Source organism: Mirounga angustirostris, unplaced genomic scaffold (genome assembly GCF_029215605.1).
Source record: "Mirounga angustirostris isolate CCGP_5_RB_7025 unplaced genomic scaffold, mMirAng1.0.hap1 SCAF_9, whole genome shotgun sequence".
NCBI lineage: Eukaryota > Metazoa > Chordata > Mammalia > Carnivora > Phocidae > Mirounga > Mirounga angustirostris.
The window spans coordinates 35623473-35649948 of NW_026991717.1; the positions used below are offsets into that span (position 1 = coordinate 35623473).

The following is a 26476-nucleotide window of genomic DNA, read 5'->3' on the forward strand; positions in this document are numbered from 1 at the left end:
ACAGAAAAATATCTTTAGGTCCTCAACCTTTAAGGAAGGATTTTTCAAACAAAAAAAAAAAAACAGAAACAATAAATAAAACTATTGATAATTTTTACTTCTGTTCCTCAAAATACAGCAGAAACAAAAGAATAGCACTGATCAGGGCGCCTAGGTGGTGCAGTCGGTTAAGCGTCTGCCTTCAGCTGGAGTCATGATCCCAGGGTCCTGGGATCGAGCCCCGCATCGGGCTCCCTGCTCAGCGGAGAGCCTGCTTCTCCCTCTCCCTCTGCCTGCCTCTCTGCCTATCTGTGCTCTCTCTCTCTCTGTCAAATAAATAAAATCTTAAAAAAAAAAAAAAAAAAAGAAAGAAAGAAATACCACTGATCAAGAGGAAAAAGAAAAAAAAACAAAAACCTGTCATTACAGTGGGCAAAGGATAAGACTAGTCAGGCAATCTAAATGAGAGGCAACCTCAATTATCACAAAAGAAAAAAGATGAAAGGCATTCAGCCACGGGAAATTCAAATTAAAATCTCAATGCATTATAATTTCATTGTTAAAAGACTGGCAAAAAATAAAAGGTCTGACAATATCACGTACCAACAAAAACGTGAAGTTAAAGGAACTCCCAGGTAATGCTGATGGAAATGTAATTTGGTTGTACCAAATTTTTGTATCAAGATTTCAACAAAACTTGATGATATCTGATAAAATGAAACGATGAGCGTAATCCTGGCACCCAGCAATGCCTCTCCCAAGCTCTACCATTGAGCATTGTTTGACAAATACAGGTTGCGACCAACTTTTCATTGGCCTAGAAATCAATTCAGTAGGTTGAGACCAATATTTTTGATAGAAGAGCAAGGGTAGGTATAGCTTCATGAAATGCTTGCTTCTATTATTTATAACATACCCATATAAGTATTTAATAACTAGGTATTTAATAACTGGGTTTTAATGTAAATTTTATTTATTATCATAGATTATGGTCTGAAAGCCACTGTCCTAAGGAAACTGTTATACATATCCACCAAAAGACATGTACAAAAATGTTATTTGTGACACTTTTTTAATAATAAAAAATTGGAAACACTACTGTCCATAAGTAGAATGAATAGTTCATTACAATCATACAATGGAATGCTATATAACAATGAAAATTAGTGAACCAGAGCTACAGATAACAACACAGACAAATCTCAAAGCATATTAATATGCATATTAATAAAAGCAACTTATAGAAAATATGTACAGTATGATGAACATTTAAAAGCATATAAAAAATTACTTGATATTGTTTAGGAAAGGGCACATACATATATGGAAAAGGAAACAGACATGCATGGGGATAAACACCATACTCAGAATTGTGCTTACCTCTGCAAAGGAGGGCGGGAATGTGATGGGGGAGGGTTACCCATTAGGCCTTAACTATATCTGAAGGGCTTTTATTTATTAAGTTGATTGGTAGATAGACACACATGTTGGTAATATTATTTATCTTCTTTTCAGAATGTCTGAAATGTTTCACAATTGTTTAAAAGGGAAAGCTACCATATAAACAAAAAAGACATTTGGTTTGAAATTTATAACATCTCCCAGAAAAAGATCAGTGACTTTAAACTACAATAAACAAACACACAAAAACTTTTCTACATCAAAAAAATCAGAGAAGTTTTCCGATAAGATAGTGAAGTCGGTAATGCATTTGTTTCATCTCTTCTACAAGATTCGATGGGCGAAGCAATAAAAATACACAAAATGAGTAAATCCATGGAAATGCTAAAAACGAGAGAGTCCTTGTTAAGAGACGCACATTTTTGATGAATTTCTGGAAGCCAGAAAGCAGACAGCTCTGAACTGGCAAGAGACATGCAGCACCGCAGCCACAGCAATCCTCTCTGACCGAATGCCGCTTTACTCCGCGCTCACGCTCAGTACACGCAGAGAGCAGAAGTGGACAGTGGTTAACTGTGGCTAATCAGATGTGTAATTAAAGGTCTGTCTACTTAACCGCCATTACCAGAGAGCAACAAACCCACCTCAGCCTCAGCCCACTCCCGCCCCTGCCACACACACACACACACACACACACAGGCCATGTACAGAGCAGCTCACTGCAGAAACCCTCAGCTGGAGCCTCAGGCTCTGTTCTCTCAACAAAACAAGAGTATCTGTCAAGGAAGGATGGAGAGTGTGGGTGTCTTATCCATGGAGATGGTTAATAACTACTACGTTAGAACCAGAGGCGGAAAAGGAATGGCAGTTTCACTTCGCCCAGAAGATAGTAAAGTCCTTTTTTTATTTTTATTTTATTATGTTATGTTAACCACCATACATTACATCATTCGTTTTTGATGTAGTGATCCATGTTTCATTGTTTGCATAGTAAAGTCCTTTTATCCTCCATATAGTCATTCTCTTATTTTGGCAATTACAGAGTGAGCCTCCCTTTTCCCTTCCACTCACTCTAAAGGGAAGCCTGCCAATGTGTGGAATTCGACAACTTACACAAATCCAGGGGTCATTCTAAGGAGAGATCTTAGAGTTAAAAAGACCTATTCAGCTGCACAGGAGACCCAGTCACTACTTAACACAGTCCTTCATTTAAGAAATACCAGCCACTGAGGAAAATCAAAACCATGAAAGAAAAAAAAAAAAAGCAAAAGAATAAGTGTAATAACTGACCCTAGAGGAAAGAAGAGACACTGAAGAAAAAAAAAATGAATCCTCAGATTTAAAAGTCTCTTGGCTGTTTTAGGAAAGGATGCTTTGAAAAAGAAACAAAAGTTGGATCCAGTCTTATATATATATCCTTACATATATATTCAAATTTCCTATAAATTAATATGCATGATACTTATTATCATGATGATACCATATGCATCATACTTATTAAATCTTCTTAACTTTTAGAAGTTAATACAATTTCCTTTTCCATAGATGTTGGCTGCTGCCTGAGTTATAACAGTAATGATCAGACATAATACTCATTGGGAAATTCAGTAAGCAATTTCCTGGATACACATTATGTACTTTCCAAATAAAAGAACAGAGACAGGAATACGTGAAAGTCAATAGATTTCTGTGTCTCATTCTACCAAGGCTTTTTGGATTCTTACCATACCCAATGTCCTGAGGACAGATCAAGTCCAGCCTGAGCAGTTCCTAGACACTGAGCAATTTAACAGATTAACTCAATCAGGATGTCTTTTAAAATAAACAAGCCATTTCCAATATTTAAATCCAACAGAATTTAGGGGCTCTGGAATAAATCCATGTCTTGGAAAAAGGTTCTGAAATTATCCCAACCTCCTAGAAGATGTGAGTATTACTGAGCTCTGATTTTCTGGGAAAACTTCAAAATGAAACCAATCTGTACGATGAGGCCTAGAGATAAGACATCATCTGTCCCTCAACCTTTCCAAGTGTACCATTTATGTTATACTTAATTATTTACTAAGGAACTCAATGTCTCAAAAAAGTTAAGAGTTAGATTGTGCCTTTAAAAGTACTTGAATGATATCCAGAGAGAACCTAGTATTTTTCTATTTCATGTAAAGAAAGGAAGCTTGTTAAAAAGAACACAAATATATATATTTAACATTAGAAGTCTTCTTAGCCTGTATCACATCATACAGTCAAAAGTCCTATTTCTAGTGCTTTCACATGTGCACAAGTACAAAATACCGGAGCATCAGGCTGTTATTTCATGGCTGAACTTGAGTAAAGCTATAAATCTAACAAAGTTCATCTTCAGAGTTCCAGAGTCGCCTTCCTGTAGTTTTGCCCCCACAGTGCGAACTTGTTCTCTCCTGCTCACATGCCAGTTCTTGACCACCTTAATGTCTTTCTTCAGATTCAACAAGCTAAAAGGATCCTAGAAATAATCTAACCCAAGGCCCTCACTTTATAGAAAAGTAAACCAACGCTTATAGAGTTAACGATTTACCCAAGGTCACCCAGCTAATGAGAGATGAAGCTGTGACCAGAACGAGGTCTCTGATGCCCTATGCAATGCTTTTTCCACTATACCAGCCTGCCTCTTTCAACACTGCAAAGGAAATTATATTTATCCATGTCTTCACAGCCCTTAGCTTCTCCTCTCTGAGCCTTTTCCCTCCTGGTACAACAATTTATCAACTTTAAGTCACCAATAACCTTTTTTCTTATTAATTATATTCCCATGATAAAACAGGAAAGAATTCACTACTCATTTATATTAGCTAATTCATTTATTGATAATATTTCTGTTGCTAATTTTACATTTATCTTTTAAAATGAAAAACACCTTAACACTTCCCAAATCAAAATACAAAGCTTAATAATCATATCCACAATTAAATTCAGAAAAGAACTAAGTTACCGTAGATTCTTACTTTGCATAAAGCAATGCCATAACGTTTATTTCATTTCCTTAGAAGAAAAGGCAGAAATTACATATCGATTCCATTTTAATACTCACCACAAAAGTGATCTGATTGTGTCGCAGGTTAAGTTCAGTTAGTGAATCCAGCCCATTAAGATTATCAACGTGACTTAAAAGGTTCCTAGCAAGATTTAAAACTCTCAAATCACACAAATGACTGACATTTTCGATTTTGGTAATCTGTTAAAAAATGAGAAAGGGATAATTAGCAGGCATAAGTCACAGATACACATGTTATAAAAACCCTTAAAATAAAATATATAGTCACTGGATTCAGTGACAGGTTTACATGAAGATACTTAAAAATGTATTTCCAGGGGCGCCTGGGTGGCTCAGTCGGTTAAGCGTCTGCCATTGACTCAGGTCATGATCCTGGAGTCCCGGGATTGAGCCCCACATCGGGCTCCCTGTTCAGTGGGGAGTCTGCTTCTCCCTCTGGCCCTCACCCCGCTCTCAGGCTCTCTCTCAAATAAATAAAAATCTTTAAAATATATATATTTCCAATTTCCTCTGTTGTAGATAATAAGAAGTCATTTAACTTGTGAAAATTAACTAAAGGAAGGGCACCTGGGTGGCTCAGTCAGTTGGGTATCTGCCTTTGACTCAGGTCATGATCCCAGCGTCCTGGGATTGAGCCCCACGTCAGACTTCCCTGCTCAGTGAGGAGCCTGCTTCTCCCTTTCCCACTCCCCCTGTTTGTGCTCTTTCTCTTCCTCTGTCAAATAAATAAATAAAATCTTCAGAAAAAAAGAAAATTAACTAAAGGAACATATTTTATAATTTCACCATAGTAAATATTTGAAGTAAATTTTATCAAATAATCAACAAGTCCATCCTTGGGGGCATCTCTAATAACCCAATACTGTGCCAGGTCCAGATAAAGGTGACAAGAACTATACATACTACCTCCCAAATAAAAATGTACTGTGAGCCCGAGGCAGAAGCTCACAATGTTTTGAACAAGCAAGACAGCCCTCTGAGAGAAAAGGCAAGGAAAAGGAATGCCACCACATCCCCCTTGTTCTTTCCATTTATACTGCAGAATCCTGAAAGCCGTCAAGAGTCTAAATGGAAAAGATACAAGGAACGAGTCCTCAAAAAGTTGAAAATAGAGCTACCATATGATCCAGCAATTGCACTACTGGGTATTTACCCCAAAGATACAAAAGTAGGGATCCGAAAGGGTACGTGCACCCCGATGTTTATAGCAGCAATGTCCACAATAGCTAAATTGTGGAAAGAGCCAAGATGTCCATCGACAGATGAATGGATAAAGAAGATGTGGTATATATATACAATGGAATATTATGCAGCCATCAAAAGAAATGAGATCTTGCCATTTGCAACGACGTGGATGGAACCGGAGGGTGTTATGCTGAGCGAAATTAAGTCAAACAGAGAAAGACATGTATCATATGATCTCACTGATATGAGGAATTCTTAATTGCAGGAAACAAACTGAGGGGTGCTGGAGTGGGGGGTGGGGTGGGAGGGATGGGGTGACTGGGTGATAGACACTGGGGAGGGTATGTGCTCTGGTAAGCGCTGTGAATTGTGCAAGACTGTTGAATCTCAGATCTGTACCTCTGAAACAAATAATGCAATATATGTTAAGAAAAAAAAAAAAAAGAAGAAGAAGAAGGAGGTAGCAGGAGGGGAAGAATGAAGCGGGGGAAATCGGAGGGGTAGACGAACCATGAGAGACGATGGACTCTGAAAAACAAACTGAGGGTTCTAGAGGGGAGGGGGGTGGGAGGATAGGTTAGCCTGGTGGTGGGTATTGAGGAGGGCACATTCTGCATGGAGCACTGGGTGTTATGAACAAACAATGAATCCTGGAACACTTCATCTAAAACTAATGATGTAATGTATGGGGATTAACATAAGAATAAAAAAAAAAAAAAAAAAGATACAAGGAACTAGGATCCCGAGTGGAGAGTGAGGGTGGGTATTCTTTATTAGTGGAAGTGCTTAAGAGAAGCGACAGATAACATTTAGCCAGAGTGCAATATGGTGGAAATTGAGTGTTCAGAACAAGAAGACCTGAGTCACGGAACAGGCACATACACGCAAGCTCTGACCTGCAGCACAGGAGCTCTGAGTTGCACAGTAAAGTAGGGTAAGGAAAAGCCATCCCCATGAACTGAGGAGAGCACAACAGGATTTTAAGCCCCACTAGTGTAACAGAGCAAGCACAGTGAGATGATTCTCTATGACACATAAGTAGGGGTCCTTGTGGGGGACTTCGTCAACCATCTACTTAACAGTGAGTCATACACATGACACTTTTCTTCCAAACATTAAAAAAGGTTTTCACCATCACTAGGGATTAACTTTCTCATCCACACTGTCATCCCAGTACAGATGAAAAAAAAATTGGAATTTTTTATTTAACACTTCAAAACAGATGTTGGATAAGAGAACATTTTCTTAGATTTATAATCCAGTCTGTAGGTTGTTATTGGACCTTCTCTTACATTCAAGAAATACCATCTAGATTCCATCTAGGTTCAAAAGGGAAAACCTATGTTTATTATAAATTCAGTAATATATAAAGGTGACATCTGACTATGCCTTAAAATTTATCCTAAGATTTTGGTCTAACTAATGTAAAATGAAAATAAAAATTGTAAAAGAAGAAACAAGGTAATCAGTATTTGTAGATGATAGAACTATTTACAACGAGACATAGACAAAAGCATTTCAAAACTTTATAAGTGATAGAATTTTAAATGTACGGAATCAGCAAAATGCAAAATAGACACTGAAAAATCAATAATGTCATCATAAGTTTGAGAAATTCTCCTAAAATACTAAGGAAAAATGGAGATAGGAAGAATAAAAGGTAAGACGGGGATATGGAAGACAAATAATATAGATGTAACAAACATGAATGAAAGAGCAATATTTAAATATATAAAATAAAACTTTCCTGAGAACAGGAAAGACAGAAATATATAGAATGAAGGGGCACAATTGTTATATGACATACATAGAGAGTCTTCCCCCTTCTGCTACTAAACCTGGGGCATTTCTCTTAGAAAACCACCTTTCTCTAATTCCTTCATCCAGGTGGGACTGATAATTAGAATGCCTACATTGTGAGTTGCCTTTTATTTAGTTTGGTAACTCTGAAAAGGAACATTATTAATTCTAAAATATTGGTATCAAGATGTAATTTTTTAAAAAAATCACTGGGGATATTGTTTGGCCTCTTGGTTTGCAATCAGATAGGCCAGAATTGTGTGCAACGTCTCTGATGGAGCCTATTACGCATTGCAGCCATGGACAAAGTCACAGTAAATGATAAAAATTTCAGGCAAAAGGTGGCGTAGGGTGAGAGCACAGCTCTTGTTTAGTTAATAAACTTCACAGCAAGAAGAAGAAATGATGGGAATGTTGGAAAGTCCAATCATGGGTCATACTGATCAGAGAGAGGGTTTCCAGGAGACCGCAGGGCTTCTTAATACATCTAGGAAAGCTGGATACTCCAGGCTCATCTTTATGTATAAGAGTAACCCAGACTGCTTCGTCTGGATAAAGACAACCTTCTGACTCAGCAATGCTAAAGGGCAAATGTCTGCTTTCAGTCAAGCAGTCACAGAAAGGACAAACTCTCCCTGAAGGAAAAGATGGCCTTGAAAGAACAGATCCTTCCTGAAGCACATTTGTGTCCACGTTAAAGAATGCTTTTACCGAGAGAACAAATTCTGGAAGACCAAAAAAATTCTGTCAGAAATTGAGAGCCAACCTCTCAGATTCCTTTGTATTCTTCATTATTCAAATATAATCAATTGCTAAATCTTGATGTTTCCACTTTTTAAATATTTATCCAATCTGCCCCCTTATTAAATCCCTATTGTTACTACTTCAGGTCGAGCCACCTTCACTTTTCACAAAGATTACTGGATTAGTCTCTCAACTGTTCTGTCTCCAGTTTCACTTTCCTCCAACTCTTTCTATCCCCCAATCTGTCTCTTGCACACTATTAACATTCCTCAGACCATTTTCACATCCATAAACCAAATACGTTTCATTTCACGATGTACACCAAATATCATTTTTATTTCTAACAAAAGTAAACTCCAAAAACAAAAAATATTCACTTAATTTTCTTTTCCGTTTTTAACTACCTGATGCTATTTTCTTTTTAGAATTGGACATTGTTTCATCTTGAATAATTTATCTCCTGACTTTTTAGAAGCCTAAGGTCACCATGGCTGTCTTTGCTTTGAAATACTCCAAATTTCTGCTTAGTGGATTTAGATATTTTGAAACAAGACTTGGATTTTCACGTAAAACTTCATTCTTGTAGTTATAGAGCCTTGAGAAATAATTTGTGTGGTACAAATACTTAATCTCAATACACAGAATAAGTACAACACAAAGCTGAAATTACATGACATAACACAGGTCAGCTAACAAGGAACAGAGCATTTTTCATCAACATAATGGTTGGTAAATAATTCCCACACATTACATATGGATCAAGTGATATGTTTGTTATTCGTAAACCAGGATCCTTCATAGATCTTGGGTAATGCCCAATGAATTCTTAAAGGTAGGGGCGCCTGGATGGCTTAGTTGGTTAAGCGTCTGACTCTTGATTTCGGGTCAGGTCATTTTCTCAGGGTTCTGAGATCAAGCTCTGTGTTAGGCTCCATGCTGGGCATGGAGCCTGCTTAAGATTCTCTCTGTTTCTCCCTCTGCCTCTCACCCCCAACTCTTGCTCTAAAAATAAAATATAATATAATAAAAAATAAATAAAATGAATTCTTAAAGGTATAATATAATGTGAGAACTACATAAATATGTTTAATTATCATATATACATTTTAAAATAAACTTTAAAAATTGCTACCATAAAATGTTGCAATTAGTTATGAATAGTTTTAAAAATAGTGGGCTACAAAAAAATAAAAATAAAAAATAAGTAAATAAAATAAAAATAAAAATAGTGGGCTACAAGATAAAATAGCAATTCCTCAGGTGTGGCATACAAAGCCCTCCCCAATCTGGCCTCTGCTACTTCTCTCCCCTCATTTCTCACTGTTCTTCAACACATGCTAAATTCTCAAGCAGTAAAAAATATCGTGTTGTTTTTAGTCTCAGTGCTTTTGCATACGATATTCTTTTACTGACAAAACTCTTTAATTCTTCTTCCCCTTCCACCCTCACCTAACTGGGTAACTTCTCTACTAGAGTGCCACTAATCAGCCTGCAGAGCTGGACAGTTCCCAGGCTACCAACATTCCTCCCATTCTGGGCACACACAGATACACACAGATGGGGCCGGGTGAGATTAGAACCTAGCGGATGTGGTCTAGTTAGATCTGTCAAGGTTTTCATTTATTCCATTAGCTTTTCACCAAAATGATTGGGACTAGCAGTTGTTAGAAAGCCTAGAGAGATCATACTGAAGTTTGCACTTAACCAACTGCAGGTGGCAGTGACAGATCTTGTTCATTAACAGGCAAGGACTCATGGATCATCCCAGAATGTACACTTACCACCTCATGAGAGGCTCTACCTTCTGCATGAGTGTAGCTCATGTAGCTGTTCATAAATAAATCCATTTCAAAGACAAACATTTCAATGGAAGAACAAAGGACTAAAAAACAGCCAAGATGCTCTGAGAAGGAGGGGGAACGTAACAAACCAGATTCAGACAAATTCAGACAGACAGACCAAGAGGCAGACAAACTGACTGACCCAACAGAATAAAGAGTCCAGATTATATAGTAATCAGGGAAATAGAAATCAAAACCACAAAGAGACACTACTTTATACCAATTTAATTGGCAAAAATTAAGAAGTATGACAATTCCAGAGCTTTGGGTGGTGGCCGCTGCTGGCTCTGGCTTCCCGTAGGGGGAGGGTGATGTGGCTTAGACAGCAGCCCTGACACCCCACCCCCCAAGCCCACCGCTTCTCGCTTCAGCGCCCCGATGCCACGGCAGCCCAGCAAGCAGCCCAGATGCAGCCACCGAGTGTGTGGTGGTGGGAGACAGAGCTACAGGTAAAAGTTGCCTACCGATCAGTTAAACCAATGATTCCCTGGAGAATACATCCCCACTGTCTTTGACAACTATCCTGCCAATGTTATGGTAGAACATTGTTGTTCTACCATATTGAACTATATTTCAAATAGTTCAAATATAGTTGAAAATGGGTGAATCTGGGCTTATGGGATAGAGCTGGACAAGAAAATTATGACAGATTATGTCCCTTATCCTATCCACAAACAGATGTGGTCTTAATTTGCTTTTCTCTCATGAATCCTGCATCATTTGAAAATGTTCGAGCATGGTGGTACCTTGAAGTGCGACACCACTGTCCCAACACCCCCATCATCCTGGTAGAGACTAAACTTGATCTCAAGGACAACAAAGACATGACTGAGCGACTGCAGGAGAAGAAGCCAACTCCCATCACCTAGCCACGGGGTTTGGCCATGGCTAAGGAGATCGGTGCTGGAAAACACCTGAGTGCTTCAGCTCTCATGAAGCAAGGCCTCAAGACAGTGTTGGATGAAGCTCTTTGAGGGTTCTCTGCCCTCCAGTCAAGAAGAGGAAGAGAAAATGCCTGCTGCTATAAATGTGTGGGCCCCTCTCCTGCCCTGTCCACCTCAGAAATTTTATATGCTTTGCTCAAAAATGGTGGAGCCTTTCACATAGTGCCAAGTTTTTGTTACAGATTACTTTTTCCATAAAACCATTTTGAATTAGGTTTTATTTGTTTAAAGGGTAAGACTTCAAACTTTCACATTATAGTAAAATTTAGCCCTAAAATGGCAAGCTTTCTTAAAGCCTTATTTTTCAAGAGCTCCTATTCTTGCTCAGATTAAGAGTTGCCAAAATAGCTTGTGAACTAAGTTGCACTGTTGTGCTGAGAACACTAGGCACTAAGCCATTCAAGATCTTTGTCTTTAAGAAGAGACTACAGGAAAACAGTATGAAGATTCCTCAAAAAGTTAAAAATAGTTACCCCTATGACCAGCAATTGCACTACTATTTACTCCAAAGATACAAATGTAGTGAAAAGAAGGGCCACATGCACCCCAGTGTTCATAGCAGCCATGTCCACAATAGCCAAACTGTGGAAGGAGCCGAGATGCCCTTCAACAGATGAACAGATAAAAAAGATGTGGTCCATATATACAATGGAATATTACTCAGCCATCAGAAAGGATGAATACCCACCATTTGCATCAACATAGATGGAACTGGAGGGTATTATACTAAGAGAAATAAATCAAGCAGAGAAAGACAATTATCATATGGTTTCACTCATATGTGGAACATAAGGAATAGCACGGAGGACCATAGGGGAAGGGAGGAAAAACTGAAGGGAGGGAAATCAAAGAGGGAGAAAAATCATGAGAGACTATGGACTCTGGGAAACAAACTGAGGGTTTCAGAGGGGAGGGGAGTGGGGGACAGGGTAGCCGGGTGATGGGTATTAAGGAGGGCACGTGTTGTGATAAGCACTGGGTGTTATACGCAACTAATGAATCATTGAACACTACATTAAAAACTAATGATGTACTCTATGGTGGCTAACTTAACATAATAAAAAAAAGACATGTTTATATCACAAAACCTGAAAAACACATAAAAGTATTAAGGAAAATACACAAATCGCCTAAAACCCTAAAACCTAAAGATATTTCCTGACTACACTTGGTATATTTCACTACCAAATAAAATCTTATTTTTATTTCTAAAAAAAGAAGAAGAAGAGACTGCAATGTCTCATGTTTGGAAATGGAGACACTAACTAGTTTCTGATAAGAAAGCAGCACAACAGGGCGCCTGGGTGGCTCAGTCGGTTGAGCGACTGCCTTCGGCTCAGGTCATGATCCTGGAGTCCCGGGATCGAGTCCCGCATCGGGCTCCCTGCTCAGCAGGGAGTCTGCTTCTCCCTCTGACCCTCCTCCCTCTCATGCTCTCTGTCTCTCATTCTCTCTGTCTCAAATAAATAAATAAAATCTTAAAAAAAAAAAAAAAGAAAGCAGCACATTTCACAATCATGAAATGTTGCCATCTAACATACCAGTAATTTATCAGCCTGCATCCATTCCCTAACACTGGACTTTATGTCATAATGGAATGAGTGTAAGGACTCAAAACTCTTTGGATCAATCTTTTTTATTTTGTAGTGAGATTTTTTTTTTAATTAATTTATTTATTTTATGGGGGAGGGGCAGAGGGAAAAGAGAATCTCAAGCAGACTGCGCTGACTTCCACTTGGGAATTGATCTCACAAGCCTGAGATCATGACCCAAGCCGAAACCAAGAGTTGGACACCCAAGTCACTGCGCCACTCAGGCACCCCTGTAGTGAGATTTTCTTTTTAAAAAAACGTAGTGTATATGCTATTGCTGAGATTTTGAACAGACCTCTTACTCCCACATCCCTCTGATGAAGTATCTGCTCTAGCTGTGGATGCACTGGGGTGGGGTGTGAGCAGCATGGGAGGTGATCAAAGAATGAAGACAATTATTTTGACAAAATATGGAGGTTAATTTATACTACATTGTACACATCATAATTAAACTGAGTAGGGGCGCCTGGGTGGCTCAGTCGTTAAGTGTCTGCCTTCGGCTCAGGTCATGATCCCAGGGTCCTGGGATCGAGCCCCGCATCGGACTCCCTGCTCAGCGGGAAGCCTGTTTCTCCCTCTCCCACTCCCCCTGAGTGTGTTCCCTCTCTCGCTATCTCTTTCTCTGTCAAATAAATAAATAAAATCTTAAAAAAAAAAATAATTAAACTGAGTAAAAGTGTCACAGATAAAATCTTAAAAGGTTAATCTCTGTCAAATGCAGTAAATGATAAGGAAAGATCGGTATTATCACTGTTTTAAGCTTTTTCTTAGACCTGCCATCCCTCCTGAAATTGGGCATATAATTAATCTTTGAACTGGTCATTCCCATAGTTGCTAACTTAGTGCTTTTCTTACAGGATCCCTTTTTTTTTTTTTTTAAGAATTTATTTATTTATTTCACAGCAAGAGAGATAGCGAGAGAGGGAACACAAGCAGGGGGAGTGGGAGAGGGAGAAGCAGGCTTTCCGCTGAGCAGGTAGCCCGATGCGGGGCTCGATCCCAGGACCCTGGGATCATGACCTGAGCCAAAGGCATACGCTTAACGACTGAGCCATCCAGGCGCCCCTAAAGAATCCCTTCTTAATGAGCAATATGCCTCCTTCTATTATAAAATCTTTCTGATAATGCATTAGAAATTTTTTTTGTAGATTCGTAAAGGTGTATTCTTATTTCCTTGTTACTTTATTCAAAGCTAATAAGCACTTTACTTAGTTTTCCAGTAACTAGGTGCAAAAATGACATGTTGCAGCTTTATAGTTTTTGAAATATTTTAGGTATTCCTAAACTATGAACTTTCTTAGCATCACTGCCTTGCCAGATCACCAACACTGTACCTTGACTAATGCTGACCCTCCTCTTGGTCTTACCCCCCTGGACACACACTTCCTGTTGCTCTGCCTAACCATGTTCCTCTGGGTCTGTGAGGTTCTGGAAGCCTGTGCTTGTGCTAATGAAGTTCTGTACAACTTACCCACTGGCAAGAATATAAGGTTGGACCTTTCAACTACTAGAACAACATTTTTTAAATGGACAGTTGTAGAATTGCGGGGTGTTTTTACATTGATCTTTTGCTAATGTAATTAGCAGTATGTTTTGCATGTATGACTTAATAAATCCTTGAGTCATAAAAATAAAAGGAAGTATGACAATTCCAAATGTTGAAAAGAATGTGAAGCAACAGGATTTATCCTGCATTACTGGTGGGAATATAAACTGGTACAACCACTTTGAAAAACAATTTGACATTATCTTTTTTTTTTGCATTTTTTTATTATTATGTTATGTTAATCACCATACATCACATCATTAGTTTTTGATGTAGTGTTCCATGATTCATTGTTTGCGTATAACACCCAGTGCTCCATGCAGTACGTGCCCTCTTTAATACCCATCACCAGGCTAACCCATCCCCCCACCCCCTTCCCCTCTAGAACCCTCAGTTTGTTTTTTAGAGTCCATAGTCTCCCATGGTTCGTCTCCCCCTCCAATTTCCACCCCTTCATTCTTCCCCTCCTGCTATCCTCTTTTTTTTTTTTTTTAACATATAATGTATTATTTGTTTCAGAGGTACACGTCTGTGATTCAACAGTCTTACACAATTCACAGTGCTCACCATAGCACATACCCGCCCCAATGTCTATCACCCAGCCACCCCATCCCTCCCACCCCCACTATGTTAGACATTTAAATAACCTCTGTTCTATCAGTTTCACTCCCTAGAGTGACATATGGTATGTGGAAGAAACCCATACAAGAATGTTCTTAGAAGGGCTATTCCTAAAAGGAAACAAACAAAAGGAAACAACCTAAATGTCTATCAATAATAAACTGGAGAAAAAAAGTTTTCATATAATCATTCCATGGAACTTACAACAGCAAAAAGGAGTAAACTACAGTTACTTAATCAAAATAGATTAATCTCAGTAAGCTAATGTTATATGCAAAAAGCAAACACTAGATGACAATATACAGTATAATACCTTTTTAAAATTACAACACAATACTACTAAACAAGGTATTATTTAGACACATATATGTGATAAAACCAACTTAAAAAAACACACAAGGGAAAGATAAATGTGAAATCCTGGATAGTGGTGGCCTCAGAATAAAGGAGGAATACCTAAGTAGAAGAAAATCATTGGTAATATTCTAATTGTTGGTCTAGGGTTGGAAAATATGTATTTTAAAAATAATAAAAGACTAGGGGTGCCTTAAGCGTCTGCCTTTGGCTCAGGTCATGATCCCCGGGTCCTGGGATCGAGACCCATGTCAAGCTCCCTGCTCAGTGGAGAGCCTGTTTCTCCCTGCCTGCCACTCCCCCTGCTTATGTGCTCTCTCTCTCTTTCTCTCTGTCAAATAAATAAATAATAAAATAAAATAAAATAAAATAAAAATAAAAGACTAAATAAGAAATGAAATTATCATAACTATTAAGGATTCCAAATGTTTTAGGAGTTTCATCTGTCATTTACTGCTAAGGGATTACCATATCTTAAATAAACAGGCTTAATGCCTTAGAAATTTCAGTGAATCAGTAAAGCAACTCTTTTTTTTTTTTAAGATCTTATTTATTTTTTGACAGAGAGAGACAGCAAGAAAGGGAACACAAGTGGGGGGAGTGGGAGAGGGCGAAGCAGGCTTCCCGCTGAGCAGGGAGCCTGATGCGGGGCTTGATCCCAGGACCCTGAGATCATGACCTGAGCCAAGGGCAGATGCTTAATGACTGAGCCACCCAGGCACCCCAGTAAAGTATCTCTTGAAATACTTCAACACAAGTATCATTCGTACTGAATGGAGCACTGGGTGTTATACGCAAACAATGAATCATGGAACACTACATCAAAAACTAATGATGTAATGTATGGTGATTAACATAACATAATAAAAAAAAAAAACTTTTATAATACCAAATTTTCTCAGACTTTTTTGCTGAAAAGAAAGAAACAAAGAGGCTTTACAATACCTGATTTCCATGAAGGTCCAAGACATCTAAGCTTTTGAGGTTCTCCAGATTTGAAATTTTCTTGATTCTGAAAATCAGAATAAGTGGAGTAGAAATACAGATGTATCAAATTTATTGTAAATCAAAACATGCTAAGGCAAAACTCATTTTAATTTATTCTTTCTCTCTATAGATAAGTAGAGAGACAGCTATAGATATAGCTATACAAATATGTATATAGAGAGAGATTATATGTAAATACATATATAAAACAAAAACATATTTCCCATTGATTTAATTATAATGGTAAAGATGCAATCCCATTGGAGGAAATGTCCCAAAGACAGCTTAAAAGTTGTATCTTTAGGAAAAAGCAATTCTACTTCTAAGAACCTTAGGACAAGGCACTTATTCAAGGCAGTTTCCTTCAGAATATGATCTAAACTCCTTACCTCAGTTCTCAAGGCCCTAAACCTTGTGGCGGCTGACTCTTTGTCCAGGCTTATCTCCTATCACGGCTCAGGCTCTCTCTGCTCTAACCACAGGGGATTTCTTGGAGCTCTAACCTGACAAGTTCATTTCTGCCTGGGGGTGTTTATCCTCGCTGCTCCTTCTTCCTCAGAGTTCTTCACCCAGAACTTAGCATGGTTCACTCCCCCTTCCTATCCCCATTACTCTCTCCTTCCCCTACTTTAATGGACTTCCTTGCACCTATCCTTGCCTAAAATTATATTGTTTATGTGTTTACCTTCTTATGATCTCCTTCCTCAAACCAAAACGTGAGTTTCAAGAGTGCAGAAATTTTAACATATTCTCTACTCCATCCCCAGCACTTATAAAAGGGGCTGGCACTGGGTAGGAACCAAGAAATATTTGTTTAATGAATAAATAAACATATACTAACTAAATAGATGAGTTTTATGTCCAAGAGTATTCATAAGAGGATTATTTATCACATTCACAGATTAGACACCACTTAAATGTTTTCTACTGGACCTGCTCAGTTTGTAAATATTTGGAATTTTTGATTTGCCATCTTGTGAAAAGCTAAAACACTGCTATAAATTTTAAAACACAGCATTTTATCTCTAAAATGCCCCTTCTTATATTCCTTAATGATTAGGGCCCACCCATTGCCTCCCTCTGTCCTACCTTTTCTGGCTACCTTACCTGTCCAGCTGCCTCCAACTGGACAGTTCAAACAAAACAAAACAAAACAAAACAAAACAAAACAAAAACTATTTCCCTTTTATATTTTCCCCTCCTACAGATCCTACTTTCTCCTACTGCCATAATTCAGTAAAAAGAAAGGAGCAATGGCAAAGAAAGGGTAGAAATGCAGGTCATGCAATCCATCTTGATCATCATCTGCCTATCACTATTTATTTCTGTTGCCAGTGCTTACTGCCTCAAAGAACCATTTCTACCTTCCTAAATGTTTCCAGAACCTGGATCATCCCTTGAAACTTCATATATGCTGATTAACATGTAAACATAATACCAGTTTAAACTTAGAGAATTTCCATCTCCATGTGACCTCAGCCATCATTGCCAAATCCAGAATTACATCACCACAACCAATTCAATCCAATTTGGTGTATAAAAAATATTTATCATACACCTACTATGCCACATCACAATATGACAGCAGTTCTCTCCCTTATCTCTCTCTCTCTCCCTCTCTCTCTCTCACACACACACCACTCCCCCATCTTATCTTTTGTTCTTCCTATCCCTATTTTTCCTTAGTATTTTAAAAGAATTTCTCAAGCTTATGCTGACACTATCAGATAGGAAAACAGACAAAACTGTTAACAAAGTTGTTCTTCACCTGCTTTGCTCTTGAAATACCTAGTACATCAGAGCCCATCTTTGCAGGCTACATTATGATACTGAGGCCTGCATAAGGACCACACTGCAGAACCTATATGAAGGCTAGGCTTTTTGGGTGTTAGAGACAAATCCTTAAGTGGAGACCTTCAAGGAAGTAATAGGAAAGGAATATGGAATCCCAGAGCCTGGTGGAGAGTTTTGTATCTATAGTCCTGGGTGATCAGAAAAAAATGCATAGAAGTTTTATCTGTTATCCTGTGATCATGAGGGCACCAGAAGATCTCACAAGGATAAACAGGAACACAGAAAGCAGAAGAGTGAGATGGCAAGAACTTCAGTAGCACAGTGGTACAAAAGGACTGGGGGTTCTTCGGTAGCAATGCAAACCTCATATACAGAATCTGAGCACAGTCGTTTTAGCTTTGGGGCAGAAATCTTTGTTGGAGCTGCTTGAACTTAGAGGAATATGGTTGCCCTGGATTGTAACATCTGGCTCCATTGTTTTGGACTAAGATATAAGATAGTGCAGTGCTTTGCAAAGTGAGAGGGAGAAAATTTCCCGGACTCGCCCAGCAGGGGGCAACAGTTCATCCAAGACAAACCTGGAGAGACAGGGTGGCAGAAGAGCTGCTCTCTCCTCCAGCATTTCTCAGCCAGATTTGCCTAAAATTCACTAAAGTACTGCCTCGGGTTAGAGTCGTATCTTCAAGACTCACACAGCTGACCTGAGAACACGGCAGATGTGCATTGTTCTGATACTTCAGAAATATGCATTTTGGGAGAATGTAGAAAGTTGTCTTTCTGACTTTCTTTTTTATTCGAGAACACTAACAGCTCTAAAATTGCTTAATGGCTATTTTCTTTATGTGAAGAATAAAGTAAACCATGACCAAATGCAAACAAAATGAACAAAAAGATGAAGCAGAAAGAGGAAGAGACTGCATTAGATTGCTTTTACTTGGCCAAGGTAAGGATACAGAAAAGGGCATTAGGTCCCTTAGAACTGGAGGAGCAGAGACCTCTGGAAAGGTCAGAAGGTCAGATGGACTGGTGTCTTTGATCCACAAATTATTTTTTAAAAACCTTAGAAAGGTTATTTCCAAGAAGCCAGAGAAGCTGCAAAGTAGAAGCAGGAAGAAAAGTAGATTGAGAGTTGATTTAAAACACTGGGACCCAGGAGCAGCTCTTAGACACTATGTTTAAAACTAGCAAAGGAGATTAAAAACGCCGCTAGGAAATACTGAAGGACTGAAAGAAGTGCATAAGGCAATAGTGCCAAAGAATAAATGGAAGCTCCGCAAACAAATCACAAACTCCAGGGATCAGGAACTAGTTAAGAAATCTCTGGGAGAGACAACAGGGAGCACCTAGAAGGGAATGCCTTAAATGTATGAAAAGTTGACATCTTACTTCACCTCACTCAACTGCTCCGCTGGGGTACTCCTACTGTGTACAGCTTCTACATATCTAACCTTGCAAAAGTCCCTTTATAGCTCCATTTCTTCATCTGTGAAATGAGAGAACTGATCTCTGAGGTCATTTTATGCTCTAAGACTCCATGCTCCTATAATTTCCCCAAATTCCCTCCAGCTACCATAATGCTCAGTTTAATGCTTGAACCAAGTATAGGCGATAAACTACATTGGTGGGAACTTCCAAGAAACCACAGAGAACAGACAAGAGCCTAGGATTCTGGGGCATGATCTTGGAAAAAGCACCCTATATTACCACTGGCCAGTGAGAATAAAGAAGTAATTCGAGATCCATGCTGTCGGTGGGGGCCGGGGGGGGGGGGGTGGAACCAAGCTTGGTATCTAAAATTCATCATTTGATAATATAAAAATCATTTTTGGAGTTTGCTAAACAGCTCTTCTTTGTAGGCATTGCAAAAGCTATCCAGCAAAAGAGAATGAAAAGTCATAGACAAATACCAAGGAAATTAGTCAGAAATTGTGTAACTGTACTACATAATAGAGCCTTACAAAAGGAACTGGGGAAGTTCATATAGGATGTAATGGTAAATACATACTGAAAACACCATCTGAACAAGAATCAATCAGTAATTTGACAAACATGAAATATCAAATGTCTACCCGCAGTCACGCACTGGGAGGAATTATAAGTGAAACACACATAAGCACAAAGTGAATACACACACTTACAAGATAGCCCGAGAAAACAAAAAGTTAAGGCCAAAGTCTGCTATTTACTTCCATATAAAATATGGCACTGGGAAGCAATGGAAATAATAAAATACACATTCAATAAATATTATTTGGTTTGACTATCAGATTGAATCTCATAAAACAAATTATGACTGAATCTTAATCCATTCAAATAATCTTAACAAATTTTAGTCAATTCGTTTCTTTTTTTTTCAGTCTATTAGTTTCTTAAGTATTATTCAATTCTGAGCTGCCATCTAAACACTGGAAGTCTCAACATTAGCCCTAAGTAAATAAACAAATTTGTTCTACAAAGATTACCTGTTTTTCCCCAGCAGAAGGACACGGAGTGATCTCAGAGTAGAAAGCCCACTGATTTCTTCAATTTGGTTATCATATAAATCCAAGAATATTAGCCTCTGTAGATTAGAAATATTTTGGATCCGAGTTATAAAATTGTGTTGGAAGTTCAACAAACGAAGGTGTTCTTCTCCATCAATGATAGGACATACAGTCAGCTTTTGCCTAGAAAACATTTTAAAAAGTTAATAAAGTCTTGATGTGACAACCTGCCTCCTCGTTTTATTATTACAAATATTATTAATAGTACCTTTGTGTTCCCATGCTATGAGGAGAAAAAAGATAAACAGAACCACTTCTTGCCTCCAGGAACTGAGCCTCCTAGATCTAGTTGTAAATCATTTCTATAAAAGACAATATACTTTGACAAAGGCAATTATTACAATTAAGTCTAAGCTCTCATTGTATTAAAAAAAATCTCCAATATCAATTATTTCACGTAAAATTGAATTAACATCAGAAAACACTCAATGTAATTGCCTTCTCAAAATTGAAATGATTCAAAGAGCCATGTCACATAACACAAGAGATGCCCTTGCCATCAATCGACTGATACAGACTGTCCAGACAACTAAGTCATCAGGGAAAAAACAACAATTTATACACAGGTCTCTCATAGAATCATAGACTCTTGAGCTGGATAACATCTTAGGAAAAGTAAGAAATTCAGCCATCTACAGTTCACTTTGATGGAAACAGTTTCATCCTGAAATCCATTAATGGAAATGTGGTCCTTATAACACATTTCCTCAGAAGCTTAGATTTTAAGAATGTTTACTTGTTCAACATTAACTTTAGACTTTGAAGAACATTTAGAATGCTATAGGATAGGATGTAACCTTACTAATACATGCTTTCAGCTGTATTTGAAACAGTAAAGCCTCCATTATGCAAAAAGTTATTATGTCTTACATGTGAAGTAAATACATCCAGGGCCCTTTAAGGATCCCACTACTATAATAAAATGGCCAGAGGGGGGTGATTCTACTCTGAGGTTTTCAACAGTGTTCAAGGAAAATGTCGCTGTATTGATCAGTGTGTGAGTAACTCTAATGGAGAGACTTATTAGAACTATTTCCTTTCAGTAAAAATCAAGCAAATGTAACCTTTAAAGAAAATAAATCAGAATGCTACAAGCATGAGTGAAATGTGGATGTGATCAGAATCGTCCTCATTTACAGAGAAAAGATGATTAGCACAAAGAAATGACTGAAGGTGAACGGTTGACAAAGATATGATGTTTAGGGGCACCTGGGTGGCTCAGTGGTTAAGCGTCTGCCTTCGGCTCAGGTCATGATCCCGGGGTCCTGGGATCGAGCCCTGCATCGGGCTCCCTGCTCCTCAGGAAGCCTGCTTCTCCCTCTCCCACTCCCCCTGCTTGTGTTCCTGCCCTTGCTATCTCTCTCTCTGTGTCAAATAAATAAATAAAATCTTAAAAAATATATATATGATGTTTAAAAATACAGACCCTGAAAAAATCGGCTTAAAATAGAAGAAAAGTAAAACATAATAGACAATAGTTGAATTCTTTTAATGTGTGCTTAGTATTTAGAATTCATTTCATGCATTCAATACTACCACATTTGCTCCTTGTCTTATAAATTATAAATTAATAAATGACAAGTATTCTAGTTTAAAATTGATGTCTTTATCCACTTAGCAAAAAACTTTGTCTCATTTTTCCTGCTTCAGTCTTCCTCTGTTTCTCAGTTAACTTACCAATACCCCCAACTTCTAGTTCATCCAATCTTTGAGTCACTCATCACTGAGAAAGGAAAATAAATAATCTCGGACCTCCCTCTTACATAAGTCACTATAGCTTGAAACAAAGTCACTTTCTCAGATTCCAAATCCAATAACTAAGTCCCAACTGCAAGGCTCACTTATCCATCCCCTAGCCCCCTAAGTCCCTGACATGCAGCAAAACAAGCAAACACACACACATAATAAGCCAGGGCTCGCCGGGAGGGGGTTGGGGGTGGGGGTTGTTCGGCCAACAAAATCCCTGAGTTGCTACACCTCCTGCCCTAATACCAAATGTATATTGGACAATACTTTTGCCTCTGTATTTCCTACTTGATGCTGGAACAATACTGCAAAGCTGTCATGAGATTTAGTGCCCTCAAGTGGTGCTCTGCCTACAATACATCACACCCTCCAGAGAGTTTTTTCCCAACTACACACACAGATGGTCTATGACAATTCAGTCAGGTGTGCACTGCTACTGTAAGAAGTTTGCTTAACAATTTGCTCTTGGATGGGCGCCTGGGTGGCTCAGTCGGTTAAGCATCTGCCTTAGGCTCAGGTCGTGATCTCGGAGTCCTGGGATCAAGCCCCATGTCAGGCTCCCCATTCAGCGGGAAGTCTGCTTCTCCCTCTCCCTTTGCCCCTCCCCCTACTCCATTTCTCTCTTGCTTGCTCACTATCTCTCAAATAAATAAATAAAGTCTTTTAAAAAAAACAATTTGTTCTTGGAAACACACTGCTAAGCTAAAGGTATGCATAGCAGCGATGGTTTGTCTAGACTGGTTATAGCACTAAGGTAGGATAGGGGTGCTTCATCCACCATTCTATTGCCAAGGGCTTCCTAAATTTTTTTATTTTTTATTTTTTATTTAAATTCAACTTAGATAACATATACTATATTATTAGTTTCAGGAGTAGAATTTAGTGATTCATCAGCCTTATATAAAACCCAGTGCTCATTATATCAAGTGCCCTCCTTAATGCCCATCACCCAGTTACCCCATCCCCTTACCCACCTCCCCTCCAGCAACCCTCAGTTTATTTCCTATAGTTAAGAGTCTCTCATGGTTTGTCTCCCTCTCTGTTTTCATCTTACTTTCTTTTTCCTTCCCTTCCCTATATTCATCTGTTTTATTTCTTAAATTCCACATATGAATGAAACCATATGGTATTTGTCTATTTGTCTTTCTCTGACTTATTTAGCTCAGCATAATATCCTCTAGTTCCATCCACGTTGTTGCAAATGGCAAGATTTCGTTCTTTTTGATGGCTGAGTAATATCCCATTATACACACACACACACACATAAAAAACATTCCATTTTATTATATATGTGTTATGTATGTATAACATACCACATCTTTATCCATCTTTATCCATTCATCTGTTGATGGATATCTGGGCCCTTTCCATAGTTTGGCTATTGTGGACACTGCTGCTGTAAACACTGGGGTGCATGTGCCCCTTTGAATCACTATGTTTGTATCCTTTGGATAAATACCTAGTAGTGCAATTGCTGGGTTGTAGGGTAGCTCTATTTTTAACTTTTTGAGGAACCTCCATACTGTTTTCCAGAGTGGCTGCACCAGTTTGCATTCCCACCAACAGCGTAAGAGGGTTCAAGGGCTTCCTAGATTTAAAGCTAGGGATCAAATCCTAAATATATTCACTCGTTCAAAAAATTTTTAGTCTATTTTGTCCCAGGCTCTGTTCTAGGTGCTGGGGATACAGAACTGAACAAAACTCCCAGTGTTTGTGGAGCTTATATTCCAGTAGGAGGAGACAAAGAATAAACTTGATAACTAAAATACTTCATATGTTAGAGGGTGATAAATGTTAAGAAGAAAAATAAGGCAAAGAAGGGGGTTGGGGAGTGTCAGGGTAGAATGGGTAGTAGCTTTGGAGATGGTGGCTGGGGAAAGTTATCCCCAACATGATGACATCTGAGTAAAGACCTGAAGGAGGTTAGGGAGTAAGCCTACAGACATGTGGGGGAACAGCATTCTACGTAGGGGACATCAAGTGCAGAAGTGCTGAGGTATGAGCCTGGTTGGTGTATTCACGCAGCACCAAGGAGGCAAGGGTAACTTCAGCAGAGTGAATGAAGGAAAAATCAGGAGGTCAGGCCAGTGAGGTAACAAGAACTCAACTGGACAGGGCCCAGAGGGCCCATATGAGGACTACACTGTACTTTTTTCTATCCTAAAATCCATTTTTATCAATGTCGTAGTCTAGAATTGCTATACTACTCTTTCAGGGTATAGGTAAGCTCTGTTACATTACACAGCTATAAAAACCCCTCCCCATACCTATGGAAGGATAAATAAAAAATTGGTAACAATGATTATACCTATGTGGGAGAACTGGGGAGCTGGAGAACAAGAGAAGAGAGAAAGACTTTTCTATCTTTCCAATCCTGTACCATGTTTATATATTATCTAGTCAAAAAAAGAACAAAAAAAAGAAACTGTCCTCACCTTTCCAGGGTCAACCTGTCTGAGTAAAGAATTTTCTCTTCAGAAGAACGCTGCAGAATGGGAAATGATGGCATTGATGAGCTCGCCAGATGAATATGATCACCTATTGAAAATGATACACAAATTACTTGTTAAGAAAAGCCTTTAAAATCTTGAAACTAAAGTCACCTTATATTTGGAGAACTTTGGCACCTACAAATATCTTTTCTGGAAAGTACAGTTTCCATAGCTCTCTACACTTAAAATTAATTACTACATTTGAGTTTGTTTCTTTCCTCCTCAACCCTAAACTACATGTTCTGTATATATCAGATAATTTTTCCCTTGCCCCATAGATTGGTTGCAAGTACAGAACTATTCTAGTGCTATCTTTACCCCTTTATAAGGCTGACTCCTAGCACTAAATTTTAACTCTTAAAACTGAGATGATAGTCCCTCATTACCAGATACATTTGGGCCAGCACTATGACAGCCCTGCCGGATTCTGGACTTTGAAGGTGTCTGAATGGAAGAATCTCCAAATGCTGATAAGGAGCTCATGGTAGTTTTCATTTCCAGACCACATAGTTCTGTCACGTTTGTTGTGGATGAGATGAATGATGATTTATTACGAGGTGAAGGGCTTATTACTCTTCCATCTCCTTCAAAATATCAAAAAGTTTATCACAAAGCTACACAATACATGACTTTGCTACTGGAAATAGAGAGAAAGTAGTTTTGGATAGCAGATGTATCACTTTTTCTTTGTATATTCAACTACTATTAGTAGAAAATATTGCAGAGACCAATGGATGTGGATAAATACTGTATATTTGTAGTTAGGGTCCACAGGGTATATGATACTCCTATGAAGTTTATAGGCTGTTGGTCCTATAAACCTGACTGCAGTTAAGTAGCTTTCAATCTAACTGGCAAACACATATGAAATTAATAGACTATATAGAACAACGTACACAAAACGCAGAATAAAAAATAGTATCTGCTATATATTCACACATGAATGTGACAGTTATTTTCCACTTAAGATGGGTTTGGGGGGAGGTGGATATTAAGGTATATTCTAAAGACCCACAAGAATGTAGAATGGTCAAGAAGAGATGCTGGGAAGTTCCAGAAATGAGGTAAGATTTGAATAATGGGTCAAAGGGGCCAGTTTGAACATCAGAGATCTACTGTATAAGAATCTTCTATAAAGAGAAAATTTCCTGAAAGAAGCAATTGATGTTGAAGGGAGCAATAAGCAGTAAAATAGAAACTACAGTTACCACAGAATTCTTCTGCTTAAACAGACCAATAAGGTGAAAAGAAAAAAACAAATCTAGGATGCTAACATACTCTTTGGGAGACCATCAGACAATATGATGACAACTTAAAATCAAGTTCCGTAGAGATACTATTAAAAAGCTGTCAAGCAACGGTCTTTGCTAGCTTCTATGGGTCTACAGAGCACAAACTGAAGTATCACACACGTAACTTCTTGTACAAAATAATCAGTGCTCATACTCCACTTTTCTAAATATCATGAAACATCAAGATAACTAATAATGATGTTCTAGAGTAACTCAGAATCGACATCATGTTCACCAATGAACTGCTCTTGTAACAGGATTCAGCTCCTAACAGGATACCAAAGCAACCATGATTCAGTACACTGATTTGGAAATCAAAATTCAGATAGTTGAAAAAAAATAGAAACAAACAAAAATTAGTATAAGGACTAACTGATTAAGGTGTAGCTGGTCACCTAAAGATGATAAAGGTAAAACACCAAACAACAGACAACCTTGATTTCTCTTATTAGCATCAGAGTTAGGTTTTTAAATTATTTTGTTAAGGCTTCAAGCCAATCCTCAATTTAAGAGGCAGATTAAAACTTTAAAAGACTTGGGGTATACAGGAAATAATCAAAGAGTAGTTTCATTTATGCTTAAAG

The 26476-nt window shown here is 38.3% G+C and overlaps 1 protein-coding gene and 1 pseudogene across 5 annotated transcripts in view; one reads left to right on the top strand and one right to left on the bottom strand.

Annotated features, from left to right (window-relative positions):
* The window catches only part of LRRC49 (leucine rich repeat containing 49), a 171986-nt gene that overhangs the window by 140367 nt on the left and 5143 nt on the right, over positions 1-26476 (bottom strand). For 3 of the 5 annotated variants that reach the window (XM_064570223.1, XM_064570222.1, XM_064570224.1), the window contains 5 exons: positions 24987-25184; positions 24544-24646; positions 20282-20485; positions 15984-16050; positions 4448-4591 (listed from right to left, as the gene is read on the bottom strand). In XM_064570223.1, the coding sequence (XP_064426293.1) occupies positions 4448-4591; positions 15984-16050; positions 20282-20485; positions 24544-24646; positions 24987-25184 (716 nt within the window). The remainder of the gene's footprint in view (positions 1-4447; positions 4592-15983; positions 16051-20281; positions 20486-24543; positions 24647-24986; positions 25185-26476) is intronic. The other 2 variants (XM_064570225.1, XM_064570226.1) reach the window with 1 other exon arrangement.
* On the top strand, positions 8628-11008 carry LOC135361498 (ras-related C3 botulinum toxin substrate 1-like; annotated as a pseudogene).